The sequence below is a fragment of the Agelaius tricolor genome, unplaced genomic scaffold (assembly GCF_023055355.1).
Source record: "Agelaius tricolor isolate 1412-34295 unplaced genomic scaffold, bAgeTri1.0.p SCAF_3, whole genome shotgun sequence".
In the NCBI taxonomy this organism is placed as follows: domain Eukaryota; kingdom Metazoa; phylum Chordata; class Aves; order Passeriformes; family Icteridae; genus Agelaius; species Agelaius tricolor.
The window spans coordinates 17,236,388-17,255,387 of NW_027269263.1; the positions used below are offsets into that span (position 1 = coordinate 17,236,388).

Genomic DNA, 19,000 nt, shown 5'->3' on the forward strand with positions numbered 1-19,000 from the left:
ATCGAGCCCGCAATCTGCTCATCAGAGCTTACATGGTGGTCTTTGTTTGTTTTTTTTTTCCCCCTTCTTCCTATTAGGTTCTGCTTGTTAATGAGGGGCTGAAACCTTCTGCTAATTGTCTGATTCATGTTGCTTTGCTATAAAATACCGAAATGTAATTGGCAGGGTTGCAGATATTTTTCAGGGCTTTGTTTTCAGCATTAATGCTTAAGGGCACATTTAAAATTAGAGGTAAGACTACTTCTTAGAGTAAAATTGTATTTTTCATGCTAATGTCAACTCAAATTACAGCCTAGATAATTTGACTTTTTCATGTATCAGATGTGACCTTTTGGTTTTCTAATGAAGTCTTAAAGTATTTATTGCTAGGATTTATTTTTAATGTCTGTTTTGCCTTATTATTATGTACTTGGATAAAAGTATGTTCTAGGACTGTTCTGGAGTCAAGAATATGTTTAGTTTTGATGTTCGTATGAATAGGCATTCTGAATCTGCCAAAGCAGAAATGATTCACTGCTATTCTAAATATGTACCAAAACCCCAACTTCCAGCAGTCTGCCTCTCAGTACAGCAGTATATGCATTCTTTCCTGCAACACAGAAAGCAGAGGGCTGATTTACATGATTAGCTGTGACCTGCATGGGAGCAGCTGCCTTCTCTTGACTCTGGCCTTGACGTGCTCTTTCACCAGAGAGTATAATACTTCACTTCCTGATCTACATAGGCTTTTTATAGTCACAGCTACTTAATTTTTAATTGAAAAAAATATATGGAATTTAAAAAGCCATATCATGAGCATTTCAGATTTCAAACCTTGGCTGTAATTGCTTCCCTTTGGTGTGCCCACCATGGCCCTCATTTCCAGAAGTGCTGCATTCTGTGTCCCTGCTGACATGTCAGGACATACAGATACAGGTACTACACTGTCTGAAGACCTGGTACTTGGATCTGAAAAGGCACAATTAATTTAATACCTCTCCAAGTATTTAGGTAGGATTGCAAATAAGGCAGTAATGTTTCTATTCTATATGCTCTATCTTAAAAATTAAGGTAGATACAGTAAAATACCTGTGGTTAAAAAAAAAAAAAACACAATATACAACCCAAAATTTTATTTTGATGGTGTGTGTGTGTGTGGGCATGTATACACATATGTATAAAAAAAAAATCTTACCAACTGTTATACAATTTTAGTTTTTTATTAGGAAGTTTCAGAATAATTAGAACTTGTGGAGATTTGTATTATACTGCAGAAGAATGTGTTAATCATGGGGAACAAACCAGCACTTAAAGTTGCCATCAAGAATTAATTTCATAAAGAATACAAATGATAGTTGCCCTGCTTGTCTTAAAAGTGGGAATGAGCCTGAAGAGCATGGCCTGAGATTGATCAGATGAGAATGAAAAGGGAAAACTATTCCTGAGACAAATTCTAGATTTTAGAGACCAGTCTTTGCAGTGTGCCTGTATTTGACTGCAGGGGCTGGATTCATCCACTGATGTCCCAATATGACAAGCTCTCTGCTGTGCTGGCAGATGAGTGTTCGTGTACCTTGGGTTTTATTTTGAGGTCTGTGCCTACTGCTGGTGTAGTGCAGCAGGTTCTTTGCGTGGCTGCAAATAAGTCCCTGGCTGCCTGTAATCCTGAGATCAAAGGGAAGACTGAGCTTTTCTGAAGAGCAATGTGAGTCATCAGGATGTTAATTTGGAACTTTGCAGCCTGTATTTTTTTATTTGTATTCAGCAGACCCTCACCACTCCTGAGTTTCATAAGCCAACATCAACCCTTCATTCCTTCCCATTAGGGAGGGTGACTTTCCAATTCTTAACTCCTCAAGGAGCATCAGTTCCATAAATTTTAACCCTGGGGGAGAGAATACAACAACTTTGCAGTGGATGGATTTCCAAGTTAGCTGCATGACAGATGGAAGCTGGAGGATTTTAAGTGCTAGCTTGATAAATTTTGTGACTTCCATGGGAAAGGTTTATTAAGTAGAACCTTGAAAATTGTTCAATTTCTAGGCTTTTTGTAGCATTCTTCTTTAGTTCCTGAAACACAGAGACCTGAACCCAGAAGTTGCCATGGTCCCAGGTGACACTGCATCATTCCACAGTGTTGGTTCACAACCTGTCATTGCAAGTGCATAAAGCAAAATCAGCTTCCATGGAAAAACATGCATATGGGGAGAGGGAGAGATTGGCAGGATCTCAAAGGCTATGAAGTTCAGGATCAGTTTGCATAAAACCCAAATGTTTAGCTTCTTATCTGAGCTACAGCATGGAGGTCTCCCTGCAAATCCATGTGACACTTCCTGGCATAATCACGTACTCCAGCAGTGAGATTCCCATTCTGTGGCTTTGTAAATCATCCCTTCTTTCTTCCTGCCTTTCATTCCTCTCTTTTGCCCTTTTTCTGAGCCTTTTAAAAAAACCCATCACTTTAATTTATTGCAAGTTTTCCTCTTCTGAAAGAGGACCTGCTCTTGCTCTGTGTAGAGGAGTGAGGGAAGCTGGAATCAGTCAGGAGCTGCTTGTCTCCTTCCTGATCTCTTTTCATTTTACAGGAGCAGATGTGCCAGAAAGTTTCTTCCTCTCGTCAGCTCTGGGAGATGAGCAGGGATGTAAGCACTCACCTTCCCCCAGGAGTGAAGGCTTTAGACAGTTGTTTCTACCGTTTGCAAGGAGTTGGCTTTCACAGATGGGTTCAGTGCTGGATGCACAGCAGCTCACTGAGACAGAAAGCCAAGTTGTGACCAGGATATTGTCACAGTGGGAACAGCACGCTTAAATAAAGCCTCACCTATACCCACCTGAGGCAGCAGGATGTAGTCAGTTGAGGAGGCTCTCCGCTGACATGAATCATGAATAGGGTACTCTGCTACCTATTCTAGACCTTTTATTATTGAAGGCATGAAAGTAATTTGTTGTCTGAAAGGGGCCTGGTGGTAAAAACTATGTTGAACTGTCTTTCTATTGTAATAAGGTAGCATCACTGCTCAGCCTGCACAGGCACTATCTGGCTGCAAACAGATGTTGGCTTCTCCTCATCATCACATCTGCAAGGGGTCCCTTTCCCCTTGCTCCAGCTAAACACAAGAAGCTCTTTGCACATCTTTCCTTCCTCCATTCTGTGGGATGTTTGTTTGAAACAAACCCCAGTGTGTTAGACATGTGGTGGGGAGGATCACTGGTGCATAACTGCATCTGGGGGTTGGAGGCTGATGGCAGAGAAAGAGAGAGAGGGAGGAACATCCTGTGTTGCTCAGCTCAAAGGCTGCTGTGCCTTTTATCGGGGTCAGGGGCTTCATTTCTGGTGGCAATATATCGTGGCAATCCTGGAGGATGTAAAGGTGCTGGAACACCTGTGAGATGTGTCCATCAGTGCCAACAGAGGCCATCACCCAAGAACTTTAGTCAATACTTTGCCTCTGGTTTGGGGGGAGAAAGTCCTGTAGGAAAAGGAAAAACAAATAATAGCAACAAGGTTATGAAAATGGAAAAACAGTAATAAAAGAAGAGAAAATTATGCAGCTTAATGCACTCAGATCAGGATGACCAAATAACCTCAATTCCAATGATGAGAAAAAGCTGCCTCACAAAATCAGGGGGTCAGAGGGAAATATTTTTAACAAAGCCTGGAGTGATGCCATAACTCTAAGGATTAATAATAGTAATGCCCAACATTTGAAAAGGATGAGAAATGATCCAAGGAAAATTCCAGGCTGTTAGTGAAAGGCCTCTGAATGTTTTTCAAGCAAAGACTGATTAAAGACATGTTGTTGAGGGAAAAATGGGATAAAATGTGACACAGATTTTCTAAAGATAGATCTTGCCAGGCTAATCTAATAACTTTTTTGATAAGATAACTGATTTTCTACCCCAAGGAAATTCAGTAGAATTTCATCTCTTTGGACTTGAGTGAAGATTTGATACAGTCCATGCAGGGATCTATTAACACAAGAAGATGGGGGTTAGTTAGGAAATTGGAAAGTGAGCAGGGGCTGGCTTCAAGAGAGGTGGCAAAGGCTGGGTTGGCTGAGAGGGGGTTGCAAGCAGGGACCTTCAGCTCTCATTCTTAAAAACTGGTAATTTTTAATTTTCAGAAAGGGTTTTGGCACAAATCATAGCAGTGTGCTCATGAAGTTAAAATTTGCTGATGCCATGATGCTGAGAGGCATTGTCCTGACAGAGGAAGTTTGGGAAATCATCCAGGAAAAAGTGGATGACCTTGAGGGCTGGGACAGAATAAATGGAATGAAATGCAGTTTTCCACAAATGGAAATGCAGTTCTCCACAAATTGAAGGCAAATGTATTTTTTAAATAAAAATACACAAACTGCAGTGTAAATGTAACATATACACTATATATGCATCTTAATATATACTATGTTGAGAGCAGAGTATTGGAAGGGTAGTGGTAAAGGCTGTAGAGCAGTATTTAATCTCAGAATAATTGTAAACCACAAAAGTGGATTTTTCCTCAGCCATGGAAAAAGCAAATGCATTTTGAATCTGCATTGGGAGAGGTATTTCCAGTAGAAACAGAAAAGTATTGGTGCCGCGTGAAGGTAGTAGGAAGTGATGTGGAAGCACAAATCCTGTGTCCTGGTCAAAAAAAAATATTCCCTTTGGACCAGGTAGAAAGAACTGGGCTGGGATGATTTGGTTTTTTAACAGAATGTTCTCATGGAGACAAACATGAAGAAAAAGGGGCTCATTCAGCTGAGCAGAGTCTGTGCTGAAGGAATCTGTGGCTCTTGTCCAGAAATACATCAGGAGTAGACACTTTGGAAGGAAAAATACACTATTTAAAGGTCAGCATGGACACAGAAGTATGTGAATATTAGCAAGTCGTGCTAAGCTCAGGTTGAAGGTGCAGATGTACCCAAGCCTTGTTGCAGCATAGGGCCAGGTTTATTGACCTCCAGCCCCATGTGCTCCCTCAGCTGCTGCCCTTCGCAGGCTCACCTGAGGCAGGCTCACCCAGCACTCTGAGTTGCATTTGTAGCTGTGATCCAGAAAGATCTCTGGGCAAATACAGGGTCTGAGCACCTTGGAAAATCTGTCTTTAATTGAAAATCAGTCCTGATTTCCAATTAGCCTTGTCCTGGGAATACCTAAGTCTGCTTTTCTGTCTGGGACCATCCCTCTTAATGAAGGCACTCTAGGAAAATTGGATTATCACTCTCAAAAGTAAGTATTATTTGAGCATCCATGGCTCATTCAAGAAAGTTTTCTTAAAACTATGGAAAGGGGAAAATACAGTGATGTAAAGGGAAGATTTGTTATTTTGTTGTTTTGGAGTCGTCTGTACCATTTGCTATGTCATCCTACTACTATACCACGTGTACAATTCTGACTTGGAAGTGAAAGCAGAAGAGTTGCATTTAATGTTTTATTTATGTAAATCTTGTGCTTGTACTAGGGCATGGAAATATAAATGGGATTTAATAGAGATTAGAAAACAGAAAAAAATATTTCCACTGCTCTTCTTTCTTTCTTAAAATCTGTTAGGTAAAGGAGTTGAGTTTCTGGAGAAAGTGAGAGAGTATAAAATTGCCAAGAAATTCTGCTATTTAATTAGATACAGCCACCTTCAAGTAAGAATGGTTAATGTTTGCCTAGTTTCTTAAATATCCTTGTTTTTCCTACAAAGTTTCACTAATCTTTTAACACCAGCCATGGCTTTGCTGTAATTAGATACAAAAATGTGAGCAGTAGCAAACAAGCTACTTGACAAAATTCAGCAATCCCTTGGGACAGATGGTGCCAGCAGATGAAGGAAATTTTATTACTTAGAGTTAGAGCACAGGTTTTTGAGGTGAATCTCAACCTGTCCTGCCAAATGTCTGCTTGAAGACAACAGTAATAAAAAAAAATTATTGAAGGGAAGGACCTTGGCCTCATATTCTCCTTCAATTTTAGGGGAGAATACATTTGCATTTTTAGGGCCTTTAGGATCCAGCTTTCTTTTTCCCATTGCAAGCAATATCATTGCTGCTGTCTCATATGCTCTGTCCCTTTTATTGCATTCCTGAATGTCCCTGTACTACATTCCTGAATACAATAATCAGGATACAGATAACACACCATTTCCCACTCATTGGTGAAGGCTTGTGCTATCTATTTATATGAAAGATGAGTCTGTACCAAAACTTTCCTATGGCACTGTGACCTTGTTCAAAATCTGAGCTCAGATTTAATTTTGAACATGGTTCCTGACCTATATACACAGAACTGGAGTATTAAGAGTGTTTTGAAATACAGATTTGGGTCCTGATTTGATAGTCACATCACTTTTTTAATGTATTTTCCAGTATTTGTAACCAGTTTACTCTCAGACCTTTGACAAGAATAAGAGTTTGGATAATAAACATTTGGGGTATTTTTTTCTTGTCTTAATTTAGCTCGTGATTAAAGTAAATGGAGATATTCTATTTCTGCAATAAAAAGTAGTGCTCTTCATCACTTTGATCAACATGTTTGTGCCTACATTTTCCTCTCTCCAAAACTGAAAATACAAATAATTGTCTCAATATAGTATTTATATTGCAGTTCTATTAATATCAGCATTATAGTCCTTTGTAAAGCACCACATTGGAAAAAAAAAGTGCTCACAAATTTAAATCAAATTGTCTGCTGCTCCCACTCTTGTTGTTTGTGTCTGTAGTCTCACTGAAGAGCCCCAGGCAAGGAACAAGACCTTTTTGTGCTATGGGCTGTGCAGGCCAGATCAAAACGGTGATCCATGACCCCAAGAAATTCAGCATTGCAAATGCATGTCTGTTGCTGCCTAAAAGGCAACTCCTTCCAGGCTTCCAACTAGCTGAACTATAATTTCTGACTCAAGACCTCATTTATATCTAGGACAAACTGGATGAATTCTACAAAGCTAGAAAGATGGGCCTTATTAGTAGATTATCACTCTTTCAGTTGAAAGGGCTGGTGATGGAGTCCCAGGTGAACAAACAAGGGTTCTGGTGCTTGGCTGTCAGTGCAGTGATCTGCTCATTTGAGCCATGGAGAATGTTTGTCCTGCTGCTCGTCACAGACTGCACTCCATTTCTTTTGAATCAACTGCGTCTACCAGTTACGATGGAAACACTTTGCCTTTGAATCATCCATTTTCCCAAACGTATTCAACCCATGAGTAACTTATTAAAGATCTGCACAGACTCCCTCTTAGCCAGTCGGAGTGAGAATGAAAAAAAACAACATCCCTTGTGTTTAAAGCACTGCTGTAGAAGCGCTACATTATGTTTTTGTGAGTTTAGGAAAAGAAAAATAATTTGCTGTACTGCTAGGACTCATTACAAATGAAGAAGATTATCTTTGACTCCTTTCAGGGGTTTGAGTACTTCAGAGTATGATGGAGTGTCATGGTCACCATGCAGTGTTTGACAGTGACCATTTGCAAATAATTAATGTTACCATGGCACTCCCCATATAAAGCCACAGTCCATTTAATTATGTGCAGTGGCAACACTGTAATGATCTTGAAGATAACTACTGTAGAGGCAGTATCTGTCAGGAATTAAAAGAGGACTTGGAGAAAATTGTATTGCATTGTGAGTTAAAAAATGTGGTCACAATTTTACTGCAAATGTACAATTGTGATAATTTCATTTGTTTCTAATTTTCCTTTATTTTTAAAGGCAATTGTTGGCTTGCTTCACACTAGGGAAGGGAGGGGAGTTGACAGGCTCTGTGATTGAACCCCAGAATTGGAGGAGTGAATTTGCTGTTGAGCATGAGGCCTATGATAAGTGTGTATTATTAATTCAAACATATAATTTCTCAATTGTGGGAATGAGAGCATTATGCAGTGGTGATGGTGGTGGTGCCAAGCAGCCTGCCCAGCCCCAAAGGTGCTAAATAGGGAAGTTCAGAATTGACTGTATCTGTAGAGAGGGGTTATCAGTCTCAGAGGATGTTGGTCGGTCCTACTTTTGTCACTGTATCATCTCTGGGAGACCTCTAAGTTTGACCCAGCCAGCAACTGGTGTGGTGATGTCCTGCCATCCTGAGACTGTCCCTAGGTAGAAGAGGAGCAGAAAAGCACTGTCCCTCCATGATCCTTGGAGCATTGTTCCTCCCATCAACCTTCCCAGCCCCTTTGATGAAAATGCACCTTTTCTGCAGGGCGAGGTCTTGGGAAAAGGATGACCTGTGTGAATGCTGATGGCTGGCAGACTCTGGCAACAAACCATGGTAGCCTTGGAGGGGACATCCTGCTGTTGGGCTGGTGTCAGCCTCCTGTGCACTTGGAAAGATCACAAAGACTTTTTGGCAAAAGGGCCCCATGCTGACAGTGCAGCTGGGGAGGGCTCCAGCTCTCCATGCACATATGCTCTGTTCCCTTGCTTAGCAGGCACAGACTAAAAAGTGACCCTTTGTATTTAGCTGACTTTACTTGTTCCCTGTCAGCCTTGTATTTCAAGTTTTTCCCATCCCTTTCCCACCTCTTCAGAGCTTGTCAGTATGTTTGCTTCAGTCCGAAGTGAAAGAGTCTCAAGTGGGTCAAGCCTGGGAGTATATTCACTTCCTCTTTTTATATCTTGCATTCTTTGATGCTTGTGGTTCTGGATGGTGTCCACGATGGAGCAGTGTCCCCTTACACAGTGTAATACGGAGCAGACACCCTCTGCTTCTTTTTGGAATCAGTATTATGCAGGGAATGGTAAGAAGGAGAACTTGGGAGAAAATGCAGTGCTGTGTTGGCTTAGGTTTGATTTTTGATGGGTTTGGGTTTTTTTTAAATTTTCCACTTTACATTTTTAAATGCGACAGCTCGGTCTGTCTGCCGTGCAATCCTCCCAGCTGGCCTTCTCCAGTGTTAAAAGTGATGCTGTGCTTTTCTATTTGCACTTGTAGCTCCTGATCATTTTTTGATGTCTCTTCACTGCTTTTTATCAGTACATGTTAAATCTCTTTTGCCTTAACTCATTAATCTCTCTGGCTTTTCGAGAAGTTGCTTTCTCTCCTCATGCTCTGCTCCTTTCCTTTGTGTCATGCTCCTCTTCTAATAAACTCAGCAGTTTGATCACTATCCAGTTTATTAGTCAACATATGGCAATACTCACAGTGGTCCTGTTAGGGGTATAAAAAAGGCAGTGGGCCACTGGTAGTGGTACTAAGTTGTGGTTTCTTGCTTTGTGGAACTTGGTCTAGCTCAGACTTTTTCAGCGCTGGTGTGCTACCTGCTGTGCAGCCCAGGCGTTCCTCTGCATCCATGTTATTGTTGCATTGTTTTTACAGCTGTAGCACCCTGCAGCCCTTGGACCAAGACACTCATCCCCCCAGCTGATTGAGGAGTACTGATTTGCTGATATTTAGTATCAACAAGAATTTATGGCTCTCCTTCCTTGACTATAGTAAGCAGGTGAACTGACTCACTTTCAGGAGACCAGAGCCAGTTCATGGAGGAGTTCCTGATGATTTTTGAACCCATGCCAGAGTGGAGATCTGGGGAGCCCATACAGGCTAGGTGAGATAGGTCCTTGTTCCTCTTTCCTCCTTTCTGTGGGTGTGCAACCCAGGTCAAAGTTTGCCTTTTTTTTGAAGAGATGATCAGCTATCGTTTTCATGCACTGAGCTGGGGGCTGACATCAGTGGAGCTCTGTCAGAGTCTGACCCATTTTAGTCAGTGTATGTTACATACCTCAGTACAAATGATGAAGCAGTGAGTTAACACAGGCAGTGATTCATAGCAACAGACACCTCTGCAGAGGATGTCTAATCTTTCCATAGCTGCACTTTGCTGAGGAACCACCTTGTTTCCAGCCCAAAATCATCTGGGTATGCCATCTGCAGCTGAGAGGTCTCTCCTCTGTGCACCAAAACCCCCACCACCTAAGTTCTGAGCATGCTTTATCTTTGCCATGCCATAAAGGAGGGCACAGATGATCTCCAGTATCTCATGCTATGGGGACAGCAAGCACCAAATGTTGCTGTAGCTCTTGTGTCAGAGATGTGCCATGTAGTGTGAATGCATTTAGCCTCGACTGCTCCCATGGATGTCAGTGTCAGTGAGCTCAGCCCTGCATATGTCTGTGCTGGTTTTGCTTTTTACTTAAACTCAGTCAGAAAGTACTGCAGAAAACCCAGCCTTGCTGTGTGTTGCTTTCTCCCTCTCTGCTTTGGGCACGTTGCTGGTGCAGAATCTGTTATTGCTGTTGCAGTGTGTTTATTGTGACTCAGTGTTGTGCATTAATCTTGCAGCATCCTGTGGTGATGGAATGTCATCCTTGTTCCCTGAGTGGTGATATTCCAAGCATACCTTTTTTGCATTCTTAGGAGAGGAATTTTTTTATCAGTCAAAACCCAAACTGAGCAGCAGAATGAGCATCAACAAAACACCCGGCGTCCTCCGGACTGGTTGAGGCCCAGAACAGCAGAGAGCAAGTCTGAGATCAGATACTGGTTTCAAACCTGTAGGAACTTTGATCAAAACACTTTGTATTTTGCATATCACTTTCCTTCCTCTCTTGAAAGAGGAAGAGCAGCAGCTATTGCTACATGCCACTGCTTCTATATAAACAGTGTATTTGTTGCATAGTGCTGTTAAATATTAAGCAGTGTTATATATTTTATAAAGGTCTGATAAAGCACTTTGAAGAAGAAATTTACATGATAGTGATGTGCTGTTTCTATTTCTCTTTTGATTTGCTGGGGTTTTTTACATATGAAATAGAAAAACAAATATTTGATGTATGCTTGACTTTTTCACTTTTGATCTCTGTTTTGTTTTTCCTTCAATAGTAGTCCGTCATTTTCTGACCTAGCATTTTTGCAGATTTAAAGTGGTGTTTTTCCAAAGAGTCCTTTATCCAAGTTCACACCAAAAGCGCTGTGGATTTGGACTCCACCCTCTGCTCCAGACACTCCTCAGCATGAAAGAAAAGCAAATCTGTCTTTTAGCGAGATGAAACCAACTTGGATAAACATTAGATTTGAATTGCCTGGCTCTCTCTGGAGCTGTAGATTCACATCTTGGCTAAATAACTCCTAGCCTTTCTTTCATTTGAAATGAATATCAGTTCACAGTTTGAAGATCTTTTGAATAAGACCTTAAGAGAATGACATCCTGTCTGTTAGACACAGCCAGCAAGGATTTGTGTTTTGCCATGACTGCCTGGCAAGTCCATGGTGGACTTATGCACATGTGGCCCTGCTTGCATCACATGGACCAGAGGTTCCGCTCAACCTCAGCCAGCCTGTGATTCTGTGACTTGCACTTTGTGCTCCAGAAAAGCTTCCCTGTTACTGGGACTATGCTGGTAAGATCCTTGAAGGTGTATGGAGTGACATTATTTTCTCTTTGGTCTATTGTCAACGATTATACATCCATTTGATGTAAGTTCAAAGCTTACTGAAGTCATTGGAAGTTTTCAGGGATCAGGGGAATTGGATAACCTTGCCATGCGGAGACAAAACTCGTGGTAAAAATGTATTGTGCATTGCCTAAACAGGGAAACAAAATCAAGTGAAAGCTGCGCTTTTTCCCCCCAGTTTTTATTGAAATTTATAACTTGTCCCATGAAAGATAGACCAAGGGCAGTCTCCCATTAGCTTGCATTATCATTTCCCATTCAGCAATTTCCTTGCACATGCAGGTCAAAGGAGAATGGATGCGTGCATAACCTAAATCCTTCAAAACCAGGGCACAGTATTATTTTCCTTGGGAGGTCTGTCCTCTGCTTGTCCTCTGAGGGAGTTGGTTTCTCCCCCTGCAGGATCGACGACTGTTTCTGTGCCTCTCGGAAGCTGGATGCAGTTGCCACCGAGGCCAAGTTCAAGCAAGACCTGGGTTTCCGGATGCTCAACTGCGGCCGGACGGATCTGGTTAAGCAAGCCATATCCCTGCTGGGGCCAGATGGGATCAACAGCATGAGTGAGCAGGTAACAGCATGGACATTCATGGAAGCAGCTGTGGAATGGGAGAGTTTTGTCTGCTTGTCACAGGAAATGAGCCCCAGCTTTCAGCTCTACATAGACAGGACCCTAATGCTTCCCCTTCATTGAGTTAAAGCACTGCCAGGTGAACATCAACGTTAAGTGAGGTTGTTTTGAGTTGTATTGATTTGCCAGTACTGAGGTAACTCAGCATGAGGGTGACTGCATCCCCTGAAATATCCTTAACAGTGAACTGAGTCAAGTGAAGGCAGAGGAAGATCCCAAGAGAGCTTAGTGTTGAGCTGAATACTCGAAACTGCTTCAGAGCTGTGCACAGTGCTGTGAGACAGGGCTTCGTGAGGTGATCAGCCTTGCACGGCACACAGCTCTGGGATCTGTCACCACTTCATGTGCACCACCCAGCCTGTCAGTGAATGGTTAATTGCTGATGCTGTTTAATGGATTTCAGTCCAGTTTGAACCTGGCAGACGTTAAAGTATCTCTGCAGTTACCCCTCCACTGGTTATCGTGGCCAACATCCACCAGTTGAAGAGCCTAAATTTCCTTGGAGAAGGCCCCTCCGTGATGCTGGTGGTTGTGCCTGGGGTTAAAGCTGCCCTCTGCAGCTGCCTACTGGCAGCTGTCTGCAGGGCCATAGTGCTCCCAAGGTGGTTCCGCCTTCCCAGAGGGAGATGATGGCTATGAATACTAGCCTTTCCTTTTGAAATAGAGTCCCCTGACCTTTCTGGTGGCCCTGATGAAAGTTTATTGCTGCGTGTTCCCAGAGCTGTGCCATCATTTTTGACAGGAGCCAGGTGGCTGCCACCTCTCAGGTGGTCATGAGGGACAAGAGCTGGAGTGTTCATGGGTTTAGGTCTTCTGAGATGAAAGCTATTCCAGGAATGTGAATTATATTGCTGCTCAGTAGCTTCAGTCTGAGTTAGTATTGTGGATTCATCTGAGAAAAGCTTTGGAAGAGGGCAGTGCTTCCTGAAAAAAATATAGTATTGGACTGCTCATTCCAAGGTTCATACTTTTTAAAATTATTGTTATTTTAAGTTAGTCTGAACCTGGAAACTTCTCACAGCATATTTCCTCAGTCCTCCGGGCTGAAAACTGGGAACACTCTGGCTTGATTCATCAAAGTACCTAATCATATGCTTAACTCTGAACACATGCTTTTACATCCTATTTGAGTGAAAGTTAAGCCTGTGCTTAAATGTTTTGCTGGATCAAATGTCCCACATCTTGCAGGATCCCACATCTTGCAGGACAGAGCCCTAAGTCATACAAGCTGAAAGAAAGACAGTAATTTCACATTTTGCCAAAAGCCGAATGCCCCTTGTGTTGATTGTATACATTGTTACTGTGTTCCTGTGCATGCTTCGAACACTAATGATGGGCTTATTAAAAATCCATTCCTCCCACGTGCAGAGAGCGGGGTGAGTGGTGCTGCAGCACAAGGCTGAGCTGCAGGGCAAGCCTGGGGGGACTGGCAGAGGCAAAAGCAACTGGGACAGCAGTGCAAGTGAAGGGGAGGTTAAAATCCTCATTAACTCTTTAAAACCCTGACACTGCAGCATAATATTCTGGGTCCCTTTTTGTCAGTGTTAAGTCCTCGTTCAGCTGCAGCAGGGTCAGGACCTCTTGTGTGGTTCCCAGGCTGAGCTTTTGCTCTCGATGTTGCCGCAGGACTCCTCACTGTGGCTGCCCACGTGCTGTGTCTTGCAGGGGGAGCCCCAGCACTGGGGCTCAGATTGGTTTTCAGATTCTTTTCTACAGATCTGATTAGACCCCTTGTGCTCAATGAACACTTGAATTAATTATCCAGTGATGCCACTTACAGAAACTGAAAAATCAGTTGAAGGAACGTGTATTTAATTTTAAGCTGCTACCCCATCCTCATGTTCCAAGGCCCAAGCACAATTTTTTTGTAATTTGTGTGGTCCTGTTTGTTCCCGTAGTGTTTACTGACTGCCAAAGGAAATCTTTTGCCACTGGCTGTGGCTGAAGTCCTTTCAAATTCTCTTTGCAAATAGCTTCAAGTCACCCAAGAACTCTTCTTGCCTAGGGTGAACTTATTTTTTCTCAATAATGGCATGAGGACCCAAGTGCTTATTCCATGAGTACACTGCAGATTGGATCCTGTGAAATGCTCCATGTCTTTCAGGGAAGACCTAAGGACCTTGCAGGCATAAACATTAATTTATATTGTCTCTACAGGAGCAGCCTTTCCATACCTAAGCACCCACTACCTTTAGCCCTTCATACAAACAAGAAAACTGGGGTAGCTCAGCAAAAACAGTGATGCTGCGCTCTTGCTAGGAAGAGCAGTGTCACAGCTCAGTGTCTGGCCAGGACAGGTACCTCCAGTTTCCCTGAAAATAACTTCCCTTCGTAGCAGCACTTGGGTTAAAGAGCAAATGGACTGTGGTCTGACAGCAGATTTACTGGGGGACCTCGAGGCAGGCTGTAAATATGCATCAGAGGTAGCTGCATGCTTCAGGAGATTTACTGCAAAGCAACTGGTGGCTGTTGGTCAATCCCCCCTACTGTATTTAATAAGCAGCTTTTGCTGTTATAATTTGCAGTAGGTTTAATAATTTTGTTCATGGTTTCATCTGGACTCATTACCAAAGCCACAGCAGTACTTCCCTAAAGGGAAATGGTGATCAGCCATAGCAGGTATTTCAGATTAATACAAATTGCATTGTGGTGATTCTGTAGTGAAGGGTTACTTAATCCACTTTTTCTCCAAGCAGGGCTGTGTTTTCCTAGAGCCAGTAAGTTGCAACAAAGCTGTCTGGCATTTCATTTGAAATTAAGTCCATGTTTGTTAGGGAGTGCTATACAAAGCCTTGACATTTCCAGCCCCTTACAGTATCCATGTTGAAAAAGCTGTGCTCAAATCTGACTGATCTTAAAAGGAGCTTGAGATGTTTTAAAGGCTCTTTTAGTAATTGAAAAGTTAGGTTTTAAGACACTCTGATCATAGAAAACAGAATAGAATTCTTGTCTTTCTAAAATACCAGTGGAAAAATAATGGTTGCTTTGGTGAAAACATGTCTCTTTTGGGGCTCCAAAGACAAAAGTGCTCAGTTTAGTATACGATGGAGGTGAGGCTGGCAAGCCTAGTTTCACTCACCATGCTGAAGACAACATGAAAAATACAAGCAGTAAGCACAAGTGACAACAAAAATGGAGATTTTTACCAAAATGTTTGACTTTTGCTAGTCTGAGGGGCATGTTTGTCGCAGAGGTAATGGCTTTCATTAAATACATGCTGTTAGTCTTGATGATATATACTTAAATAATTGTTTTTAAAAATCAAAGAGAGTTCTGTGTTAAATTTGTCAATTCCTTTGTTTTTTAACTCCAAAAAATGACTAGGGCATGACTCCACTGATGTATGCTTGTGTCAGGGGTGATGAGGCTATGGTGCAGATGCTGCTAGATGCTGGAGCAGATCTGAATGCTGAGGTGAGGACTTTTTGTTGGTTGTATCTTTTTTCTGTTGTTTGTTTACATCTTAAATTACCCACTGGAAATGTAGCGGAGCAAAAATCTCAAGCATGAAAAAGAAAACAAATCTGTTTTATCTGGGTATTGGGACCACTTGAAATGATCAGTGAAATCAAATGGCATTAGGTTAACACTGGGATTCACTGCACAGAAGGGGTCCAGTCACTGGAGTTAACCCGCAGGTAACAGTGATTTAGTTGTGTTTGCACACTGCAAATGAATACAGGCGTTAATTGGCACTAGCCCTGAGCCCCGCTCTAATGCTATCACAAGGACTCACTGAATCTCAGCTGACTTTAAATGAAGAAGGTGAAAGAAACACCCATCTGGTAACTTGCCAAAGCTCAGCATTTCTATGCATATGGATGTTCCAAGTAAGCATCCCAGGGACACAAGAGCCATATAGGTTCCATTGTTTTGTTTTACCAAGTGCCTTGGGCTAAAAACTGTTGGATGAGGAGCTTGAAGCTTCCAGAATATAAATGTCTCATTGATGAATGCATATCACAAACTCAGACAATCTGTCCACCAAGCAGATTGTTGTCCAACCCAGTGCAATGCAGGTATGTACATTTTTTTAAGAGTCATTTGAAAATCCGTGAAGAGTTATTTGTTAATGATTCCAGTTTCAATTTGTTGAGGTCATGAGTAAATTAAGCTGTCTGCTTCACTTATCTGTGTTCCATCTGTTCTGTTTGGACTTGAGCGAGCTGATAAATTGGAGTCACTACTTCAGACAGACGTTTTGCACTTTTAAAACATCCAGTTTAAAAAATAGAAACTGATGTCAGCCATAGGAGACTGACAGTGTTACTACCATGTTGTGAAATCAGCTGGTGATTTCAGTTCCCCACAGCCAAGCACACAACCCTCAAAGCTGGCAGTAACTGAATGATTGAACCCCTAGTCAGACCAAAGACTGGATGGGCAGGGAGGCTGATCTCTTCCTTAACCCTGCCTTATGGCTCAGATGGGAAGTGGCATTATTTGGTTCCTAGGACAAATTTTCATTAGGAGCAGTCCTCCCAATTGCTCCAGTAATCTTCCAGGCTTGAATCAAATGCAAATTTAAACAGTTTTGTCTTCCTCAAACTGCTGACATATGAGAGAATAACTCCAGTGAGGAATGTGAACCTCCCCAATTCACTGCTGTAGAGTGTTTGCTCTAAAATCAAATGAAAACACTTTTGGACAAGAACTGTGAATAATTATGGCGTGCAATTATACGATGATTTGTGCACACCACAACCAACTGTGCAAATTGGGCAATTATGGCAAAAAAAAGGCAAATCAACCATGAACAAAAATAAATACTCTGTCAGGTGCTGCATAATTTTCTCCCTTTCACTTTGCAAATTTGTTTCCAAAAGTAGCCTCAAATGCTGGGCACCTCCCTTTTTGATTGCCCAGCCTTAGTGAAAATGGACTCATTTCCAGATGTGCTGAGAAGCTGCAGTTTGCTCTGTACTCAGTGGGACCTGTAGCTGCTCAGCCAGTCTCATCCTTAAAAGCTTATCCAGGCACAGGTCTTTTGCAAACACTGTGTTGGAGAGAATTCTGACTCGCAAAAAAACAAAAAAAAACCAAAAAAAAACCCCAAACTAACCAAAAAAACCACCCAAGAAAAACCAACAAAACAAAAAGGAGCAAAGGAGTTTAAATGACTTCATTTTCTTTGCTGCTTTCCATGGACTGCCCCAAACAGTGGTGGGAACCATGCTTGAGGAGGAGCTGGGTGCATTCATGGAGCCATGGTCCTGCCCATCCTTCCCCTCTGCTGCTCTTGCTCCACATCCCAAACCCCAAGGCTTGAGCTGCTCAATCCTATCCTTGTGTCCCAGCCCAGCCCCTAAGGAGCCCTGTGTCCTTGTTCAGAGGCCAGCACACTCCTTGTGGTGCCCTTTGAGCTCTCTGTTTGGCAAATCTGGGTGGTAACAGCCAGGTGCTGGTGCAGATCTTGCAAGCTGTGGGATCTGCATGCACGGGTCTTCAGATTTTGCCCTCATCCCTGTCCTTGGGACTGAGGGCCTGCATCTAGCAAAACGCTGTGTGTGGCACTTGGAAATGTGAGCTGCTGCTGGAACTGGATATTTAATGACTGGCCCTGCTCCCCTGTATGGATTAAAGTGCTTCAGACAAGGTAGTGAAAGCAGAGCTGGCTGGTGAGACAGAGAGATGGTGCATCTTTTGCTCTGATTTTAGTCCTCCTCTGAAGATCAATAACAAGATTTTGAATTTTAGTGTCACACTCCATCTGAGTGCACAGCCTTGGATTGCAAATGTTCATTAGATTCTACCAGCTCTGTGAACCTCATCAATATTAATACCCCCATCTTTAAGACAGGGTAACTGAAGCAAAGAATGGTTATTCATCTTCCCCAATGTCTACATTAGAGGCACCAGGCACTAAGGCATAGAAAATAGAAGGAGCAACCTGAAGAATAGCATTTTGTTTTCTAAGGATATAGTTTGCATCTCTTTTAACTGTCACCACCCAGCACTTTTAGCTCAACTCAGACAGGAGAAGGCAGTAAAAGGAGATTTTCTTAAACATTTATGAAGTGACACTCTGCCCCATCACTTTTCAGACTTTTTTTTTTTCCCTCTGGTGAGAGAGGAAGAGCCTGGAAGAATGCTTGCAAACTCCAGGGTAGGGCTTGTGATGTGTCTTTCATGACAGCAGTGACAAAAGTACTGATTTAAGTGCAAAGAAATTTGGCTGGGCCTGGAGCAATCCCAAGACCCAGGGCTGTTGGTACATGGCCTGGTGAAGTTACTGGGAGTGGTCTTTAGCTGTAAATGTTCTGATCCATCCTTACTTCCCCAGTGTGTGCTGTTATAACCAGCTGTGGATGTTTTGCCCTTGTGCAAAAGAATCTGGTGGCCAGTGGTTTAGATGGAGCTACAGTAGTTGGTAAAAGACTTCATTTGGTAAGAACTCAAATCAAGCTGTCAAATCAGCACAAACAGTTTTAATATTGAGAAAAATTTTGCAGTAAAAAAAATGAAGCCAATAATTTTTTAAAGCACCTTTCCCAGGTTTTCTATTTCACTTACTCCCTCACATGCCTGGCTTTCAGGCAAGTTGAATTTTGTTACATATAGCTCTTTAAAAAAATAACTTTAATTTGTTTATAGGTTGTCAGTACTGCTCATAAATACCCATCCGTCCACCCTGAGACCCGCCATTGGACAGCTCTGACATTTGCTGTGTTGCATGGACATATTCCTGTAGTTCAGGTATTATTGTATTTCCCTACCTGCATCTCATTCTTTCTTTTTTCTCCTCTTCAGTTCTAATTACATCCATCTCAAACCAGCATCCTCTTGTCATACTCATATTGGTTACTTCTGCTTCAAGAGTGTACTGATACATGATAGACTTTCAAAGAGAATATGGTGTTCAAAACTTAACCAATATGAGGCTTAAACAGGACAATTTTAAAGCAGAGTTGCACCAAAGAAAGTCTGACAACTCCTTGTGCTCCTTCCTGACCACTTGTTTTATGTGTTTGTTTATTCATTCATTGCACTTTCTTACACTGTAATATTCTAGCAAACACAAAACTGCTGCCTTGGTGGG

At 42.2% G+C, this 19,000-nt stretch overlaps 1 protein-coding gene across 3 annotated transcripts in view; it reads left to right on the forward strand.

The window, feature by feature from the left end:
• Positions 1-19,000, forward strand: part of ABTB3 (ankyrin repeat and BTB domain containing 3) — a 175,181-nt gene that overhangs the window by 118,088 nt on the left and 38,093 nt on the right. Inside the window, exons 5-7 of one of the 3 annotated variants that reach the window (XM_071422722.1) lie at positions 11,736-11,901; positions 15,286-15,375; positions 18,556-18,657. In XM_071422722.1, the coding sequence (XP_071278823.1) occupies positions 11,736-11,901; positions 15,286-15,375; positions 18,556-18,657 (358 nt within the window). The remainder of the gene's footprint in view (positions 1-11,735; positions 11,902-15,285; positions 15,376-18,555; positions 18,658-19,000) is intronic. The other 2 variants (XM_071422723.1, XM_071422725.1) reach the window with 2 other exon arrangements.